General features: G+C 44.7%; 1 protein-coding gene across 3 annotated transcripts in view; it reads left to right on the top strand.

Moving 5' to 3' along the window:
• MTR (5-methyltetrahydrofolate-homocysteine methyltransferase) overlaps positions 1–20,711 on the top strand; it is a 115,464-nt gene that overhangs the window by 88,350 nt on the left and 6,403 nt on the right. For all 3 annotated transcript variants that reach the window (XM_065894925.1, XM_065894926.1, XM_065894927.1), the window contains 4 exons: positions 7,441–7,522; positions 15,201–15,299; positions 16,595–16,670; positions 19,202–19,357. In XM_065894925.1, the coding sequence (XP_065750997.1) occupies positions 7,441–7,522; positions 15,201–15,299; positions 16,595–16,670; positions 19,202–19,357 (413 nt within the window). The remainder of the gene's footprint in view (positions 1–7,440; positions 7,523–15,200; positions 15,300–16,594; positions 16,671–19,201; positions 19,358–20,711) is intronic.

Raw genomic sequence — 20,711 nt, 5'->3', positions numbered from 1 at the left:
TGAATAATTACAAGTTCTCTTGAAGAAACTCCAACCTTGTAATAGTTGAGATAGAAAGCTGACCTAGAGAGAATGAATCAGAGGATCACTTTGGGAAGTTGTTTCTGAAAGAGAGACCTTTGGGGAACCTTTAGGTCAAATAATTTAAAGAGAAAGTTCAAATTCGGTCACATGATTATTATTCAGTTTGTCGGATTTCTCCTGGGGTCACGATCATAATGATATTTGGTGAGAGGTATGTTAATTATGGGTATTAGACTTAAAAAAATTTTTTATTTTATATTGGAGTGTAGTTGATTAACAATGTTGTGTTAGTTTCAGGTGTACAGCAGAGTGATTTAGTTGTACATACACGTAGATCCATTCTTTTTCAAATTCTTTTCCCATTTAGGTTGTTACGTAATGTTGAGCAGAGTTCCGTGGATATTAGATTTCTCATGACACATTCCTTATGCCCCATGTAGTTCACTTTGGCAGGGAGCAGTGCCCAGGAGGAGCATTGACCTTGATGGTCACACAAGCATGCAGTTTACTTTTCTGATACAATATACAGTAGACGTGGGACAAAGCTATTCCAGAGTTCCTTTCACTCTGGAAACAACTGTATGTTAAGCCATTTGTATTAGGGATCTCCACAGAAACAGGATCAGTAAGGGGTGTGTGTGTGTGTGTGCGCGTGTGTGTGTGTGTGTGTGTGCGCGCGCGCGTGTGTGTATCTATACAGGGGGTGTGGGGGAAGGGAGGGAGAGTGATGGATTTTAAGGAGCTGGCTTATGCGATATGGGGGCAAGTATGTCTGAAATCTACAGGGAACGTGGGCAGACTGGAGGCCAGGCAAGAGTTGCTGTTGTATCTTGAGTCCACAGGCAGTCTGGAAGCAGAAGGCCTTCTTCCTCTGGCGACTGCAGCCTTTTCTCTTAAGGTCTTTAATTGATTGGATGAGGCCCACCCACACGGAGGACAATCTGCTTTACTCAGAGCCTACTGATTTAAATGTTAATCATATCTAAAAAATACCTTCACAGAAACATCTAGATTGTTGTTTGACCAAAAACTGGGTACCATGGCCTACCCAAATGGGCACATAAAATTGACCATCCTTCCATTTATAACCTGAATGGACCATGTTCATGAGTAGTCAGGGTTCTATGTCATGTATCCACTAATTACTTTTCATACTTGAAGGACTCAGTAGTGTGGCTGTTGTTGCTCACATTAGAAAACTAGGTTTGTTTTTCCACGAAGGACTTACCCACTAGGATACTGGCAGATCGTTCTCCAGGGATATGACCAACCATCGATAACTGAGGTTTCAGTGAGCATGGTTGTGGGTAATTGATGATTATAGTGTGAATATTCATTAGCTTAGCAAAGAGGATGGTAAGGGAATCTACAGATTATTGTCAAAATGAAAGACCTTTTAAAATCATCGTTGTAAAAGAGGATAAATAAATACTTAAATGAGCAGATGTAATGAAATGCGTTATGAGTTATGTAAATGTGATGCTGGTTTCCAAATGAGAACCACTTTATGTGGACACTGCACTCGGGAATTCAATACCAGGAAACCACATATTGCTACTTGTGCAAGTTGGAATGTTACCAATAGTTAATTCTACTATATCTCTTACCAAGTAAGAGCCACCAGATTAAAGAGGTTTCTTAAAAAATAACCGGAAGTAACATGACTAACCTCTTAGGATACATCATTGGCAAACTTAGCCATAAAGGACTCTTATGGCTATGACTCTATACCAGTTATAACCTGGTATATCAAGTTAAAATTAATCAGATCAGATATCACCCACAGTCTTAGTGCTATTGTAGAATATCTATTCTCATCATCTGGGAAACTAAATGTGTTCCTCCAAGGAGAGAGAAATCTGGATCCCATGACCTCCCAAGGTCTCTTTAACTCTCTGATGTTTTGTTTCTCGATGAGCTTTTCTGGTTCTATTCTCTTCCATGCCTGTTGCAGTTTCTGAAAAATTATTTAGAAAATAAAAGCCAGTAGTGGTGCTTCCAGGTAACCATCCCCGTCTCCATTGTGGTGCAAGAGCAGCCTTTGAAAAACAGATTCTCGTGCAGCCTCCAGGAATGTCAGTGTAAAATTCCCCCTTCTGCCTTCATTTTAAAGTGTTGACAGTGGGTGAGATCTCAGACGTGGAGGCTTGCTTCGTCCAGCCCTCTTATTTAAGTAAGCACTTTTGCTAAGTATAGCACTCATGTAGAAAAGTACACAAGTCACAGGTAAACAACTTGATGAATTTTTTAAAAAATGAAACCACCCATGTAGTAACCCCCAGATCAAGAAATAGAACATTAATGACACTCTGGGAACTTCACTGGATCCCCCGACCTAGTCATGCTATCTTCTATCACCACAGTTTGGTTTTGTCTGCATTTCGACTTTGTGTAAGTGGAATCCTACTGTATGTGTTCATTCTTCTGTGTCTCGCTCAACATTATGTCTTTAAGGCCTAAGCTCATTATTACAGTAGTGTTTTTGTTTTTGTTTTTTTTCCCATTGTGGTATAATATTGCATTGTATTATGCCCTCTGGCTTATTTATCCATGCTAGTGTTGGTGGACATTTGGGTTTTTCCAGTTTGGGGCTATTACACAGAATGCTGTTATGTATGTGTTTCTGCCCTGAAGCAGACTTGCTGGGTCACAGAATATGCATATGGTCATCGGCATTAGATATTTTTTCTAAAGTGATTGTATTAATTTATACTCCCACCGGCAATTATGAGATTTCCAATTATTCCACACCCTTTTCCGTTTTATCCATTTTAGTGTGTGCGTAACAATATCTTGCTAAGGTCTTCATTTGTATTTCTCTACTGACTAATGATGTTGAGTACCTTTTCATGTGTATATTGACCACTTGGATATGCTTTTTAAATCTTTTTTTTTTTAAATTAGGTATTCTGCCTTTTTTTTTCTTTTACTGATTTGTATGCATTCTTTATATTGGAAACAAGACTCTTTATCAGAAATATATATTGCAAATAGAGTTTTCCAATATGGCTTACCTTTTGCTGTCTTAGTGGTATTTTGGGTAACAAAAGTTCTTCATTTTCATGAAGTCTGATTTATCGATCTCTTTATGGTTAGTGCTTTTCGCATCTGTGTAAGAAGACTTCTACCCTAGGAGAGTGAGCTTTGCTAGAAAGCATTCGGGAGTTTGAATGTCTCAGAAGTCATCTGAGAACGCTTATCGTCACCTCCTACAGACCTATGGAGGGCTCAGCAGAGGCCCAGTTCTTTCCTTTGCTGTTTTTGAGCAAATGGAGGCTCAGGAGTTCCAAATTCTCATGAAAGCAGATCTGTGAGGGGAATAGCAGCATGGCTTTTCCAAACCTCAGGGGCCTGAGGTAGGTAGCATGAGAGAATTAGAACTGTACCCCCAAGACACGAAATGAGGCTTGAGGATGGATCCTTGGAGAGGCTGAAAGGGTTATACAGATTTGGGGTCATAGGTGGGTAGAAATCTGCTTGGAATGGCCCTTTTTAACCTGTAGCTATAAGAGACTAGAAAACTGAATATTCTCCTGTCTGTAATACAGATGGTTTTGTATCACAAACTAGAAATGACTTTAATGGAAATCTGGCCCTTTTAGCTACAGAACTTCTCAAGGGCACAAGTCTCGCAGTTAGCTCTCAATTTTTAACTGGTTTAAAGCCAATAACTGCAAAGTGTCTTTTTCAATTATCTTTTGTGTAGTTTAAACTTGGAGAATTCAACAGGAAGTCACATTGCTCAAAGCTGGAGGTAATTTTCTGAGTTTTCTGTTTTGTTTTGTTTTTTTAACTGCTATGAGGTAAGGTGCTGAATTACATAACTGATAATATTTTCCTCTGTATAGGATTTCAAGGAATGAATTTTACATGCTAATCTCACTCCTGATTCCATCTTTTTTAAAAAATAAATTTATTTATTGAATTTATTTATTATTTTTGGCTGCGTTGGGTCTTTGTTGCTGCGTGCGGGCTTTTACTAGTTGCAGCGAGCGGGGCCTACTCTTCGTTGCGGTGCGTGGGCTTCTCATTGCAGTGGCTTCTCTTGTTGCGGAGCACAGGTTCTAGAGCGCAAGTGCAAGGTGCAAGGACTTCAGTAGTTGTGGCTCACGGGCTCTAGAGCGCAGGCTCAGTAGTTGTGGCGCAAGGGCTTAGTTCTGTGGCATGTGGGATCTTCCTGGACCAGGGCTCGAACCCGTGTCCCCTGCATTGGCAGGCGGATTCTTAACCACAGCGCCACCAGGGAAGCCCTCCTGATTCCATCTTAATTTTCCCATCCTTATTTCCCATTTTCTCTCATCAAATTTTAAGTTTTGGTTATGCTGCATTTATGTAAAACACTAGTTCTGAGATAAGGTATGACATGAAATAAGTGCTTGGAGTGCTTGTTCTTTTTTTTTTTTTTTGCGGTACCGTGGACCTCTCACTGTTGTGGCCTCTCCCATTGCGGAGCACAGGCTCCGGATGCGCAGGCTCAGTGGCCATGGCTCACAGGCCCAGCCGCTCCGTGGCATGTGGGATCTTCCCAGACCGGGGCACGAACCCGCGTCCCCTGCATCGGCAGGCAGACTCTCAACCACCGTGCTACCAGGGAAGCCCTGATGTGGTAATTTTTTTTTTTTTCGGTACACGGGCCTCTCACTGCTGCGGCCCCTCCCGTTGCGGAGCACAGGCTCCGGACGCGCAGGCTCAGCGGCCATGGCTCACGGGTCCAGCCGCTCTGCGGCATGTGGGATCTTCCCGGACCGGGGCACGAACCCGTGTCCCCTGCATCGGCAGGCGGACTCTCAACCACTGTGCCACCAGGGAAGCCCTGATGTGGTATTTTGTTTGTTTATTTTGGCTGCACTGCGCGGCATGGGGGATATTAGTTTCCCGACCAGGGAGGGAACCCTCACCCTCTGCAGTGGAAGCGCAGAGTCTTAACCACTGGACTGCCAGGGAAGTCCCCGGAAGCACTCTGATAGCTGGGCAAGCTCAAATTTCATACCTGTGCTCATCCAGCTTGGGCAGTGTTTGCGTTGGAAAGGAGCACTTTGATTTGTTTTGTTTTGTCTTTTTAAATCATGAAATCCATCCATTTCTTCTCAGTTCCCTTTCCCAGGAGATCATCAAAGAGAGAATGGCCAGAATTACACTGAGAACCCTTGGATACTTACTAAATATCAATTATATTGATTTAAACATTGTAAATTTTACTGGCTGTCTTTAAAAGAAATGTCACTGAAGTTACGTCAGGCTTAAAACATTGTTTCCTGGGGGAACTTCATGCAGAAGAAAGACTGAGGTATATTTGTGTGTCTCAAGTTACTAAGGAAGCATCTGAGGAAGAGGACGCATACAGAGTCTAACTTGTGTTTTGAAACTGGAAGCAACATCTTGTTTATAACTTTTCCTACTGTTTGAAAATTTTCACCCCCTCATAGACTACCCAAGATATTTTCAGAATCTTCGGTCCCCAAACACACAGTAGGCACAAAACAGGTCCTGAGGAGGCAGTGGTGTTCATTAGGCTGCTCCAGGGCCGAGATGCAGCTCCTCCTGCTGGTGGGCCTCCCAGTCCAGAAGGCATCTCCTGCGCTAACTGGCCTAGGCCTCAAATTCCATCTCACAGCCCAGTTCTGGTGGATTATGGCTTTAGTCCTTTGCTTCCTGTTTATGCACAGAAATATGCTTAGAAAGGGGACAGGTGAAATGTTAGAGGTCTTGTTTGTCTCATTATGAATAAGTCTTTAGAGCCTTCCCTTAGAAGTCTCTTAAAAACACACTTACACAAATAATGTACCTTTAATATTCTCTTGGTTTTTAAAAATTACCTCAATAATCCACACTTATTAGAACATGTCAAACAATTCAGAGGAATGGAAAGTAAAATTTAGTCTCTCCCTTCCCACTTTCAGTCCCAGTTCTAACCTCCGTATAACCAGTGCTGACTCTTTGATGTCTGTTTCTCTGTGTTTTCTAAATATACAGACACTTACATACAAGTTGGTTGGTTGGGGCAGGTTGAGGGTGGTAGTGTTTTGTTTATTTTTGGCTGCATTGGGTCTTCGTTGCTGTGTGCAGGATTTCTCTACTTGTGGCGAGCGGGGGCTACTCTTCGTTGTGGTGCATGGGCTTCTCACTGCGGTGGCTTCTCTTGTTGCGGAGCATGGGCTCTTGGCGTGCAGGCTTCAGTATTTGTGGCACGCGGGCTCAGTAGTTGTGGCGCACGGGCTTAGTTGCTCCGCAACATGTGGGATCTTCCTGGACTGGGGCTCGAATCTGTGTCCCCTGCATTGGCCGGCAGATTCTTAACCACTGTGCCACCAGGGAAGCCCTGTTTTGTTTCTTTTTTAAATAAAATTGTATTAAACATACTGTTTTGCTACTTTAGTTTTTCCTCATAAAGTAGCATATTCTGGACATCTTTCCAAATGAAAATACATTTTAGTTGAGGAGAAAGAATATGAAAGTATCTGACTTGGGAAAAGCTGCTGCTACTTTAAGGGGGAAGGAAGGAGGAGAAAAGACTGGGAACACTGTCCATCTTGTGGAAACTACTGTTGTCACCCTTTTATGTGGAATTGTGGCAAAGTCCACACTTCTGTCCCAGCTTCAGGGTCTTGGTTTAACTATAATAGCGGAGGGTGTATACATTTTCTGTTCTCACTTTAATATGTTATGTTCCGTAATGAAATAGCAGATGTGTAGCCTATGCTATTGCTATAAACATTCAGCAATCAGAGGGCAATTTTGCGGTAAAATTAGGTAATTTTTAAGGATTAAAGGGTGTTTCTTCCTCAGAACTGACATTTTCAAGTTTGGCAAAAGGGATTTGGGGCTGAGCTAATGTTAGGATAAGATATTGTTGCTTTGGCCTCTCTGTGTTACTTTGTGTTGAATTTATTTACGGTCCAAGGCTCCTTCCTACAAGTACAAGGTGGGCTTGGGGTGGAGAGGTGTTGGTGTCTCCCGGGGGCAGGGAGCAGCAGCTGGGGAGTGGTGACCCGTGGCTCCTGCCAGTGTCTGGTTCTCCAGGGCTCCTGGCTGGAGGCCCAGCTCATCTGCAGGAAGAAACTCCACTTGACCTTTATGACAGCAAAGTGCTGTGCCCGGGCCGGTCAGTTCACTTACTTCAGACAGGCTGCTAGTACAGAGAGCTGAGGACATCATCCTTCTCATTTTCTCCTAGGCTTCTTTGTAGTCTGGGCCAAAAATCCATGCCTTTTCCCCCTTGGCTTCCCCCTCTTAGGGTGGGGAGAAAGTCATTCTCATTTTCCAAGGAAAATTTGGAGTTCAATATTTATAAGTACCTTGAATTCTTTCTCTGGAAAGCACTGTAGAATCACATTATCTCTAATGGTTCTGAACAAGACTTGTGTAGGAACTGTCAGCCCTGACGGATGTGTTTTTCTCCCTGACACCTCTTTTCAGAACCCACACAGCAGTTAAAATAGCCCCAAGATACAGCGCGCCTGTGATCCACGTCCTGGACGCATCTAAGAGCGTGGTGGTGGTAAGTGTGGGCCTCGCGTTGTTTCAGAGCTCCTGTGAAGGGAAAACAGAGAGAGCTGAGAGTTAGAGCGCCTATGAAGGGGCAACAGAGAGCGCTGAGAGATAGAGCTGCTGTGAAGAGGAAACAGTGAGCGAGCATAGTTAGAGCTGCTGAGAAGGGCCAACAGAAAGTGCTGAGATGTAGTCACAGCTGCTCTGAAGAGGCAACAGTAGCGCTGATAGTCAGGGATGCTGTGAAAGGGAAACAGAGCGCTGAGAGTTAGAGCTGCTGTGAAGGGGCAATAAAGAAAGTGCTGAGAATTAGAGCTGCGTTGAAGGGTCAACACAGGGCGCTGAGAGAGCTGCTGTGAAGGGGCAACAGAGAGCGCTGAGAGTTAGAGCTGATCTGAAGGGGCAATAGAAAGCGCTGAGATTTAGTCAGAGCTGCTATTAAGGGGCAACAGAGAGGGCTGAGAGTTATAGCTGTTGTGAAGGGGCAACAGATAGCGGTGAGAGGTAGTTAGAGATGTTGAGACTGGGTGACAGACAGAGGTGAGAGATAGAACTGCGTTGAAGGGGCAACACAGAGCGCTGAGATGTAGTCAAAACTGCTCTGAAGGGGCAACAGAGCAGTGAGATTTAGAGCTGCGGTGAAGGGGCAACCGGCAGCGCTGAGAATTAGTCACAGCTGCTCTGAAGGGTCAACAGAAAGCGCTGAGAGTTAGAGCTGCTGTGAAGGGGCAACAGAGAGCGCTGAGAGAGATTCTGTGACGGGGCAACACAGAGCGCTGAGATTTGGTCAGAATTGCACTGAAGGGGCAACAGAGAGTGCTGAGAGTTAGAGCTGCGTTGAAGGGGCAACAGAGCTCACTGAGGTTTAGAGCTGCGTTGAAGGGGCAACAGAGAGCTCTGAGGTTTACAGCTGCAGTAAATGGCAACTAAGAGCGCTAAGAATTAGAACTGCTCTGAAGGAGCAAACAGAGCGGTGAGAATTAGAGCTCCTGTGAAGGGGCACCAGAGATCGCTGAGAATTAGAGCTGCGTTGAAAGGGAAACAGAGCGCTGAGAGATAGAGCTGTTGTGAAGGGGAAACAGAGAGCGCTGAGATTTAGTCAGAGCTGCTTTAAACGGACAACAGAGAGGGCTGAGTGTTAGAGCTGCTGTGAAGGGGCAACAGAGCGCTCTGAGAGTTAGAGCCGCTGTGAAGGGACAACAGAGAGCGTAGAGAGTCAGGGCTGCTGTGAAGCAGAAACAGAGAGTGGTGAGAGTTACAGCTGTTGTGAAGGGGCAACACACAGCGCTGAGATTTCGAGCTGCTGTGAAGGGGCAACAGAGAGCCCTGAGTTAGAGCTGCTGTGAAGGGGCAGTAAAGAGTGCTGAGAATTAGAGCTGCGTTGAAGTGGCAACACAGGGCGCTGAGAGAGCTGCTGTGAAGGGGCAACAGAGCTCGCTGAGGTTTACAGCTGCTGTGAGGGGCAACTGAGAGCGCTTAGAATTAGAGGTGCTCTGAAGGAGCAGACAGAGCGGTGAGAGTTAGTCAGAGCTCCTGTGTAGGGGCAACAGAGTGCGCTGAGAGTTATAGCTGCGTTGAAGGGACAACACAGAGGGCTGTGAGTTGAGGGTATTGCCCAAAACCTTCTATTGGTTTTTGTTTTTAACATTTTTATTGGAGTATAATTGCTTTACAATGGTGTGTTTGTTTCTGATTTACAACAAAATCAATCAGTTATATATATACATATGTTTCCATAGCTCTTCCCTCTTGCCTCTCCCTCCCTCCTACCCTCCCTATCCCACCCCTCCAGGTGGTCACAAAGCACAGAGCTGATCTTCTGTTGAATTGTACTAGAGAAATGTGAAAAAATAGCCTTGGGCTCGTGTCGTGGTCACTGCGGGTGTGTGCATTGCCGGAAGGAGGACGGGTGTGTGTGTCCTGTGTTTTCCGGCACCACCCCCGAGCCAGCTGCAGCAGTGCTGGCCTGAGTAATAGGAAGGGTGCCAGGACACTTGGACCTTGACACCAACCCAGAGAGAGATTTCAGCCATTGACAAATATTTACAAACATGAATGGGCACTTCTTAACTCTGTGCCAGAGATGAAAGGAATGCAAAAATTTTTAATCAATTTTATTTGAAGTATAGTTTTTTTACAACGTTGTGTTAGTTTCTGCTGTATAGCAAAGTAATTCAGTTATGCATATATATGCATTATTTTTAATAATCTTTTGCATTATTTAATATATTTTTAACATGTTTATTGGAGTATAATTGCTTTACAATGGTGTGTTAGTTTCTGCTTTATAACAAAATGAATCAGTTATACATATACATATGTTCCCATATCTCTTCCCTCTTGCATCTCCCTCCTTCCCTCCCTATCCGACCCCTCTAGGTGGTCACAAACCACTGAGCTGATCTCCCTGTGCTATGTGGCTGCTTCTCACTAGCTATGTATTTTACATTTGATAGTGTATATATGTCTGTGCCACTCTCTCACTTCGTCCCAGCTTACCCCTCCCCCTCCCCTTATCCTCAAGTCCATTCTCTAGTAGGTCTGTGTCTTTATTCTTGTCTTGCCCCTAGGTTCTTCATGACTTTTTTTTTTTTATTAGATTCCACATATGTGTGTTAGCATATGGTATTTGTTTTTCTCTTTCGACTTACTTCACTGTGTATGACAGACTCTAGGTACCTCCACCTCACTACAAATAACTCAATTTCGTTTCTTTTTATGAGTAATATTCCATTGTATATATGTGCCACATTTTCTTTATCCATTCATCTCTTTTTTTGTTTTGTTTTTTTGCGGTACGCGGGCCTCTCACTGTTGTGGCCTCTCCCGTTGCGGAGCACGGGCTCCGGACGCGCAGGCTCAGCGGCCATGGCTCATGGGCCCAGCCGCTCCGCGGCATGTGGAATCTTCCCGGACCGGGGCACGAACCTGTGTCCCCTGCATCGGCAGGCGGACTCTCAACCACTGCGCCACCAGGGAAGCCCCCTCATTGTAGTTTTGATTTGCATTTCTCTAATGATTAATGATGTTGAGCATTCTTTCATGTGTTTGTTGGCAATCTGTATATCTTCTTTGGAGAAATGTCTATTTAGGTCTTCTGCCCATTTTTGGATTGAGTTGTTTGTTTTTTTGATATTGAGCTGCATGAGCTGCTTGTAAATTTTGAAGATTAATCCTTTGTCAGTTGCTTCATTTGCAAATATTTTCTCCCATTCTGAAGGTTGTCTTTGTCTTATTTATGGTTTCCTTTGCTATGCAAAAACTTTGAAGTTTCATTAGGTCTCATTTGTTTATTTTTGTTTTTATTTCCATTTCTCTTGAAGTGGGTCAAAAAGGATCTTGTTGTGATTTATGTCAGAGTGTTCTGCCTATGTTTTCCTCTAAGAGTTTGATAGTGTCTGGCCTTACATTTAGGTCTTTAATCCATTTTGAGTTTATTTTTGTGAGTGGTGTTAGGGAGTGTTCTAATTTCATACTTTTACATGTACCTGTCCAGTTTTCCCAGCACCACTTATTGAAGAGGCTGTTTTTCCTCCACTGTACATTCCTGCCTCCTTTATCAAAGTTAAGGTGACCATATGTGCGTGGATTTATCTCTGGGCTTTCTATCCTGTTCCATTGATCTATATTTCTGTTTTTGTGCCAGTACCATACTGTCTTGATTACTGTAGCTTTGTAGGATAGTCTGAAGTCAGGGAGCCTGATTTTTTTTTTCATTATTGAATATGGGACATTGAATACAGTTCTCTGTGCTATACAGTACGACTCTGTTGTCTATCCTCTGTATAAAAGCTTACATCTTCTAACCCCCTCCCCCTTGGCAAACACCAGTCTGTTCTGTATGTCCATGATTCTGTTTTTGTTTCATAGATAAGTTCATTTGTGTCCTATTTTAGATTCCACATATAGGTAATATCATATGGAATTTGTCTTTCTCCTTCTGATTTACTTCACTCAGTATGAAAATCTCTTGGTCCATCCATATTTCTGCAAATGGCATTATTTTGTTCTTTTTTAATGGCTGAGTAGTAAGGAATGTAGAATTTTTTTTAATGACCCATTTCCAGGTAGAAAAACGTTTAATCTGGAATGGGCCAGTTGACCCTACCCAAGGGCAGAAAAGCATTCACAGATATATGTTGAAAACACAGAATTCGGTAAATATAGTAAAGAACTTACCTAAGTGGTTTTTCCTGCTTTTCTCCATCAGTGAAGCCTAACATCGTCTCTTGTTATGTGTTTCATTATTTTCACTGAATAATGGGATATAATACGTTGTGGGAATCTGAGTGACCATGTGGTCCAGTGGTTTCCAAGTTTGTTTTAGCCACAGAAACCTTGTTTGCAAGTGATGTCTCCCCTGAAAACTCAGTAGAATACAAAGAAGAGCAGCCCCTTCCACCCCTCATCCCATTCCTGGTTCTCATTGAAAGAGCGCAATTTAAGCACCATTAATCTAGTCCAACCTTCACATTTGCAGGCGAGGGGCCTGGTGACTTGTGACACTACCAGGCACTGTCACGCAGCCTGGACCAGGGCGACCCATTTCCTGAGCCATTTTCCAAAGGAATTCTTTCAGATCTTTGAATTTACTTATATGAAAATTATACAATAATCGCTAACATTATTAAATATTTATAGTGTACCCAGCACTGTGCTAAGTTCTTCACATGGATTTTTTATTTTATCCTCATGAGGTAGATACTTTCATTATCCCCATTTTAGAGGTGAGGAAACAGGAACGAAGAGATTAGTAACTCTTGAGGCCACACATCCCTGAAGCAACAGGTGTGGATTTGAATGCAGGTGCTCTTACTCTGTGAGGCATTAGTTAAACTTGTTTCCATTAATATTTAATGTCTCCTTTATTAAGAAGGATAAAATTAAATCAGGCTGGAGTCATAAAATTGCAGTTATTTAAATTGCCATTGAGATAGACTAACGTGCAAATAAACCACATTTCTACAACTCAATTTAAAAACAATTTTTTGGATCTTATATTTGGATAGTGTTTCGTAAAGAGGTTATGTCAGGTCCATGGTTGAGTAACCAGTGAGCCTCTCTTTAAGGCTTATTCCTGTTTTCAAATGCTAATGAATGACTGTGAACGTTTCCTGTTTGGAGACCAGTCGTTGGTCCCGTTTGCATGTGCAGTGGTAACACTGACCCCACAGGTTGGGGAAGACTTTAGCTGGGAATGACTTGGTCCCTTGATTCTCTTCCGAGGACACTCCTCCACTGTCTGGAAGAGCTAAAGCCCCGTGGACCCAGCTGGAAGCCAGCAGAGGATGAGGCGTGGGTGTCTGTGCCTTTTACCGTTTGGTCCAGCCAAGCAGTCGACAGTAGTTGGCTCTTCTCATATACAAAGAAACAGCCACCTTTTGAAATTACTCAGACATAAGTATGATGGCAAATCGTTTGGGTAATTGCCAGTGACACATTTCGGGAGTCAGTGGTACAGTTTGTTTAGGTTGATTTGTTTAGATTGATTGATGGTTCAGAGTCTTTTGATCTCACTGCAGTGATCATGACGCAGGTTCACACTCTAGCTACTGTCTCATGTATTTATTTGAAAGGTTCCAAAATGTGGCAATTACATACATAATAGTTGGAGATTTAGACCGGATGATGGATGCCCCCTTAATTTCTTTCCTTTTTTTTAAAAAAAATAAAAAACAAGATGTGAATATTCAGTCCTCTTTAAATTAGAAAATAAATTTTCAGCATATTCCCACCGTAAATTGTGCTGCAATTTGCCGTGAGAAAGAAAAAAAGGAAAAGTTCTATGTCTGATGGTTGGCAAGAAAACACAGGATGGACTCTGGTTTTGTGATGGAAGGACCACATAGATTAGCCCATATAATTGGCCATGAGCTTGTTTCCATTGAGCAAGTCAGCCTGGGCAGGGAGGGGCCTGTCACCGCAGCTCTGGCAGCAGGAGCTCCACAGGGGGTGTGGAAGGGACCAGCCAACAGCAGCAACCCCTTCCATTTACCCAGTAGTTCCTGTGTTGGATGCTGTCAAGTTCTGGAAATCGGGGGGTTACTTTCTCAGAGTTTAAATTCTAGCAGAACGCAACAGTGTTTTAAAACAGTGATTGCATGTACTTTGGGGGAGCTCAGGAGTAGACATCCTTTCTTGTTTTTATGAGCTCTGCTGGATTTCCTAAGTGAGGACTCCATTGAGGTGAGGTTCACATAAGACTGGGAATTACTCTAGTATGCATACCATTTGGGAGCCTGTTTTTAGGCTTATCACAATGGCCTTTACTGATTATATTTCTTAATAAAGTGATTTGGTTTTATACTAACTCACAGCTGATTGGATTTTTATTAGAGATACTTAGACAATTCACACAGAATTATAGACATTTAAAGCTGATGGGCACTTTAGCCATCATCCAGCCGAACTTCCTCCATTTCAGATAATGGTATTGAACTTCCCTGCCTTTTTGTGTGTTAGAAAATCCTGCTGGAGGATGCAGGGTTGGGACAGTGCTGTGATCTTGGAACTGATGTGAACAGCAGCAGCCATTTCCTCTTCCTTTGTGATTTTATTTTGAGCTTTGGTGGCAGCTATTCTACCTATTTGGTAATCATAGTCATAAATACTATTTAGCTGATTCTAGTTTTACAGTTTACTGAGTAGCCTCACTTTTCTCAGATGATCAGTTTCCTTTCTTATTTTAGCACAAGCTCATGGTTGACTGTGAAGATCAGCCTTATTCCATCAGCAAACATTTGTGAGGATGCACCTTCTATGTGCCGGGCCCCACGTTAGAAGCCAGGGGCACGAAGGTGGTTAAGGTGCAATCCTACCCTCACAGGGCCTGTCCTCTAGTCAGGGAGGTAGATGCCTAGGCAGATGCTGGAAGCCTGTGGTAAATGCAGTGATGGAGAGATGAACAGAGTATCTTTGAAACCCTGAAGAGGGGGTACCTAACCAGTGTGTTTTGGGGCCCCAAGACCACCCCCAGTTTCAGTGATTTGCTAGGATTCACAGAACTCAGAAACACTTTTATACTCACAATCACGGTTTATAACCATGAAAGGATACAGATTAAAATTGAGTGGAATCTAGAAAAGGCCAGGCACCAGCATCCGGGTGTCTCTCCCCTCAGAGTCATACAGACAGAGCTTAATTCTTCCACTAATGATGTGTGACAGCATGTATGGAGTGTTGCCAACCAGGGACGCTCGCCTGAGCCCTAGTGTCTTGGGCTTTTATTGGAAGCCAGTCACATAGGCAGGGCTCACCTGTCTGACCTGTCTGAGTACCTTAGGGGGTTCTCAGGCTTCAACCCCTCCAGAGGTTAGATAGCACGTAAGCCAAGTTCCCCCATAATTCACATTGTTAGCATAAACTTTCTGGGATGGCCTGAGGCCCCAGGTAGACAAAGACATTCTTTATCAGGCAGGATATTCTGAGGGCTTAGAGTTTATCTCCCAGGAGCGGTCAAAGTCCAGTCTCTTCTTTGTAACATGCAACATTGGAGCATCCCAGGCCTGCTGAGTTAACCCTTTACTGTAAAGCCAGGCAGGCATTAGCACAACTGGTGAAGGGAGAGGAAATGATGTTAGTATGGGAAGGCTTCCTGAAGGAGATGACCCTAGGACTGACCAGTATTACTCATGTTTTATCTTCTTTCGCTCCTCTATGGTTATTGAACTTTGATCTTGCATTTTCAGTGTTCTCAACTGTTAGATGAGAATCTAAAAGATGAGTACTTTGAGGAGATCATGGAAGAATATGAAGATATTAGACAAGACCATTATGAGTCTCTCAAGGTAAGTGACAAAAACAGGTCCCCGCTTGTTTGGGTAATAAAATGATCCTACAGTTTTTTGTTTTTTGGTTTTTTTGGCCGCATCAGGTCTTAGTTGCGGCACGCAGGATCTTCGTTGCAGCACGTGGGCTTCTCTAGTTGTGGCCCGTGACTCCAGGGTGCACGGGCTCGGTAGTCGCAGTGCGCAGGCTCTCTAGTTGTGGCGCACGGGCTTAGTTGCCCCACAGCATGTGGGATCTTAGTTTCCTGACCAGGGATTTAACCTGCATCCCTTGCATTGGAAGGCGGATTCTTAACCACTGGACCACCAGGGAAGTCAGATCCTACAGTTTTTAATGTGAATTTGCTGTTTGGAGGAGGCGAAGGTTTGGGATCATTTTTGGGAAGTCCTACTTTCTAGTTCACATCAGCGTTCTTCAGTGTTCCCAGTAATTTTGGGTTATATTAAGGTTAATTTTATTTATTCCTCCAAACATGTACTGAGTAAGAAGTAGGTGTTGGGTGCTGTGCTGGCTGCCACTTATGAGAATGAATAAAACATGAGCTCATAGGCAGCAGGGAGATGGGGACTGAGTGTACTGAGGTGGCTCCCACAGATCCTTATGCTTGAGGAAATAATGGAAGAGAATGGAGACATTAGACAGGACCATTGTAAGTCTCTCTGCCTGATCGCCCGAAGCTCTCTGTGCAGAATGTTTCAAGAACTGTCCCTCTGTAGACTAGCTTCAGGAGATGCATGGAGATTGGCATGATTACTCCTTAGAGGTCGTTGGGATATTTCTTCCTGGTTATCTGCTTGCTGGGCCTTGCGTATGGGGAGGCGGGGGGTGTATTTCAGGGGTGGCCAGGTAAGTGAAATGGGATAACAGACAGCGAGACGGGAACAAGTTTCTGAGGTGTCAGCTGGACCAGGGCACTGTGGTTGTGCCTTCCCCTTCCTTAGTTTGCCTACGTTTGGCTGTTTCTTGGTTCCGCCTTCTGGGCCTCAGGGCGGTCAGTGGCCACCACTTAATCCCAGCCTCAGGTGAAGTACAGGCAGGAGGCCTCACGGTAAAGGCTGCAGGTCCGCCTTGCATTTACGTATCCATATGTAACGGGTGCTCATTGCATCTTTACTCTCTATTGTTCTGGTGCTGATGTGAAGCCATATTAGATGGAAAAGGAAGAGCTTTCTAGGATGTGAATAAAAGCATATGTTTTCTTGCAAAACTTATTTACTAGCTTCCTTGGGCATGCTTTCATAGTAGCAGCTGAAACGCTGAGTCTCTGACTGAATAACTTTTCCTTTTTTCATAGGAAAGAAGATACTTAACCTTAAGGCAAGCTAGAGAAAGTGGTTTCCATATTGACTGGCTGTCAGAGCCTCCCCCAGGTCTGTATGGCTATTGGTTAGAGAAAAGTGCATGTGATAACTGTGCATTTACTGAGCAGCAGAATCAAACAGGCAGCTAAAAACTCTTAATTATGTTCAGTAATGATGACGAAGGACAGTGATGATCAAAAATAAAAGTCTACAGGTGCCATTTATGGAGAACTAAACACTGTCCTGAGATTGACCTGCAGCGGCTCTGAGTCCTTGACACAAGAAGTGCTATTATCCCCACTTTTACTTGAAGAAACTGAGTTTCGGGTAATAACTTGGGAGGTTACTAGCATTCTATCTCTGATCTGTCTTCTAAACCCATACTCTTGCCTCTGTGCTTTGTTTGAGTGGGCCTCCTTCAGGTTGAAGCCAGTTCTAGAGACCTGCCTGGGTGCTGCTGTCACTACCTTGGCCTAGGTCCCAGGCGGGTCCAAGTGCAGACGTGGAATGTCTAAAATTGCAAATGCCTGCGCGTTGAACAGACCTTAAAACATTGCAGTGAAGCAGGCTCTCCTATTTTTGTTCACTCTCATTCTCTCTTGGATGCTTCCCTCTTTTGATTTCTTTCATTTGGTTTCTTGCCCTTCTGATTTCTAGCCACTTTTCTTGCCTTGCATAGGTGTTCATGAAGGAATAAAATGTGTAAGCCGTTTTGACAGGTTCAAAGAGGCATGTGATACGAATGCAAAATCGAGACAGGGTGAACAGGGGTTATGTTAATTGAATCTGTATTTCCAAGGTAACATCTCAAATCCACTTTCATTGCTCACGACCCCCGTGTTCTGCACACACTCAGCAGGGTGGATTAAATTGGAAACGTAGGTGAGCTGGGTTCTAGATTCAGTCCTGCTGAGTTCAGTGCGGTTTAGTGAGAAGAAGGCAGATGGGGAGCTGGGAGGCTTGGGTTCTGATCCCAAGTGACCTTGAGCATATTGCTTCCATGTTTGACAGTTTCTAATATGTAAAAAAGGAGTTACTTTATGGAAATGTGAGGATAAAATAAGACATATAAACCTTAGAAAAAATATAAATCACTATATAGTCCAAACTATTATTTTCTCTTTTCCTTTCAGTATGAAATTGGAAAAATATCACAAGGGGGAGCCCATTTTAGCCAAGCCAAGCGTCCAAAATACATGTCAGTGGCAATAGTCCACTGAAGGCCTGCAGCACCAGGTGGCAGTGGTGACACTTTTCAAGTGGCTGTTTAACCCCCATGTAGGGCCCCTAAGGACAACCCAGCCTTAGCGTAGTTGCAAGAAGTCAATAAAGAGAGAAGGAAAGGTTCTTCTCTCTAGGCCTTTGGTGGTAAAACCTCAAACACATCTCCAACTCTGGCCGACAAGTTCATTCAAGAATAACACCCTTGAGTGACCCGGAAGCAGAGCGTTTCCCTGACTTTCCAGGCAGGGTGACACTTCAGTCAGGAGAATAGCTGTAATTTCTTTTTCCTAACCAAACAAACCAGCATAATAGAGTATTTACAAAGCAAGGATTGTCCTGTATAATAAAAAGATGACCAGGAACACATGGGGAAAAGCTACCATGAGCTATGTCAAAAGGTAGAGATTTCCAGGCAAAATTAAGAAGCTGCACATACTTTTCTTTTCCTGTACTTTCACCTCTCACTGTTACTGTCTAATGAGGGAAAAACACTCTTGAGACTCCGGTGTTACCCCTGAGCACCTGAGCGTGGTGCTTTAGTTTAAGTTCTCTGATCCTTACTTGCAGATCAGGAAACTGAGGGCATGAGGGCTGGGAAGCGGGCAGCGGAGTGGTCACCTTGGACCCCAGCCTAACCAACCGGGACTTGGTGGTGCGGGGTGGTACTGGTGCCCCAGGAAGCCCAGTGGCACCGTCTGTCTCTGAAGTCTTCACCAGTATTTCACTTAGGATCTTTTTTAGATTCACAAGGAGGTGTAAAGAAGACTGTATTGAACATTCGTGTACCTCCACCAGGCACTTAAGGAATAAGCTACTGCCCACTTAAAAAAGACAAAACCATACATGTGGGAATTACTGTGAGCCCCTCCCTCCCCTGCAGGATCTTGAATTTGATGCCTCATTTCCGTGCATTTCCGCAGACTTGGATTATGTGCATATGTTCAGTAGGCAATACATTGATCGATTATTGATTCATGTTTTTAAACTTTATGGAAGTGGCCTGTTAACATGTGTCTTTCTCCAGTGCTCTTTCTTTTAGTATCGTCTTCATTTGTACAAGTGAGATCAACCCCAGTCTGTCTTGTTTCTAGGGCGGGGGTGTTGGTGGGGAGGGTTGAGGGAAGAGTTTCCAAGGACGGTGCAGTCAGTCAGCTGCAGGGGAAGAAGAGGTTTTTTTAAGATGTGCTGGCGAATTACTCCTTCTCCTCAGTAATTTCAAGTTCCCCTCTTTGTAAAACAACTCCTCCGGGTGACAGGAGGGAAGCGGAGCGTGGGAGCCAACAGAGCGGGAAGGCCTCCCGCAGGCGGCACTAGGCATGAGTGGCACTGAGCCCCAGGCTGGTGCCAGGGTTCACGCCTCTCACTCTGTCCTGTAGTGAAGCCCACATTCCTTGGGACTCGAGTCTTTGAAGACTACGACCTGCAGAAGCTGGTGGACTACATTGACTGGAAGCCTTTCTTCGATGTCTGGCAGCTCCGGGGCAAATACCCAAACCGAGGCTTTCCCAAGATATTTGACGACAAAGCTGTAGGTTAGTTCAGTAAGTCCTTCCATCCTGCTCTGGTATCCGAGACATGGTCTTGGGACTTTGAAGACAAGAATAGGTGGTGAGCAGCGGGGTGGATTATGCAGGAGAGAGTTTACTGTTATGACATGATGTAGGGTACTGTTCCATCCGCTCGGCTCTTTGACAGTTTGTAATCTGCTGGGTTGGTCCTTATTTACTGACTATATTTCGCATTTCATTTATCCATTCTTTACTAAATGTTTATTGACATCAGTTACATGCTGGGCACTGGGGATAAACAAAAGAAAAATGTATCAAAAAGAAGATGTATCATCGCTGCCATCTGGTACCTGGCTGGCTGGTGCAGCATTGGAGGGTGATTCCCGTACAGCAGGACGAGCTCCTGCTGCGGGACCAAGGCCCAGCTTCTGTGGACACAGGGAAATGAGACAGACCTCAGAGTGGGACATCAGGAGAGGCTTCCTGGAGGAGGTGGTGTTTGAACTGCTTTTTGAAGATTAGTGGGAGCTACTGGGCCTGGGACTGGGCATGTGAGGTGGTGATGAAGAAAAGGACACTCCAGGCCGAGGAGACCGAGTGGGAAGGCACAGACACGTGGGCTGACTTGGGGACCGGCAAGGAGGCTATTGTGCCTGCTGGGGAGGGGCTGGGGGTGACAAGCTAGTTGATAGATAAACTGCTAGCCCTGCGTCTCGCTGTCAGCCCTGCCCCCAGAGACATGGGACTGAAACACTAAGCCCTTCAAAGGGTTCTGTAACAGCCAGCTCAGAGCAAGGTGGGGGGTGGACTGGTGGGTGTGTGGGGTTAGGGCTGAGGGAAGCCTGGGAGAGTGGCCCTTGCCCACTTCCTGGGGGGGCCCTGGGGTGCGTGTTAGGTGCTGTGACTCAGTGGCTCCCAGGCTAGCCGAGGTGCAGCAGTGGACAAGGGCCTCTCATTCTGATCTGCTCCCGGGTGATCACAGATGAGCAGTTGAGTGGCTGAAGCAGGGCTGGCCAGGCCCAGAAAGCCTAACCCTAACCCTGCTGGCTCCCGCCGGAGCCAGGTGAGGGCCTGACGGGCCCTGGGCTGGGCCATCCAGGAGCAGCACTGAAGCCACACTCCACTCCTCAGGCTGTTCTGCACCCCCAGGGGTCACGGCGAGGTCAGGGGAGCTGTCTGTGCACGAGGAACGTGGTGGTGGAAGGGTCTGGCCTGCCTTGTCTCGCTCTCTGTCTGACACATTGCTGCGGGGAGCCAAGAGCTGGCTCTCTGCCTTTTGTTAAATGGAAAAATAAGTGGCTTGAGCTGGCAAAGCAGACTGTGTCCGGGAGCCGCACTTAGCAGAACTGCTCAACCCTTAGCTCATGCACCTGGGGTT

This window comes from Phocoena phocoena, chromosome 16 (assembly GCF_963924675.1).
Source record: "Phocoena phocoena chromosome 16, mPhoPho1.1, whole genome shotgun sequence".
In the NCBI taxonomy this organism is placed as follows: Eukaryota; Metazoa; Chordata; class Mammalia; order Artiodactyla; family Phocoenidae; genus Phocoena; species Phocoena phocoena.
This window is presented reverse-complemented; position numbering and strand designations above follow the sequence as displayed.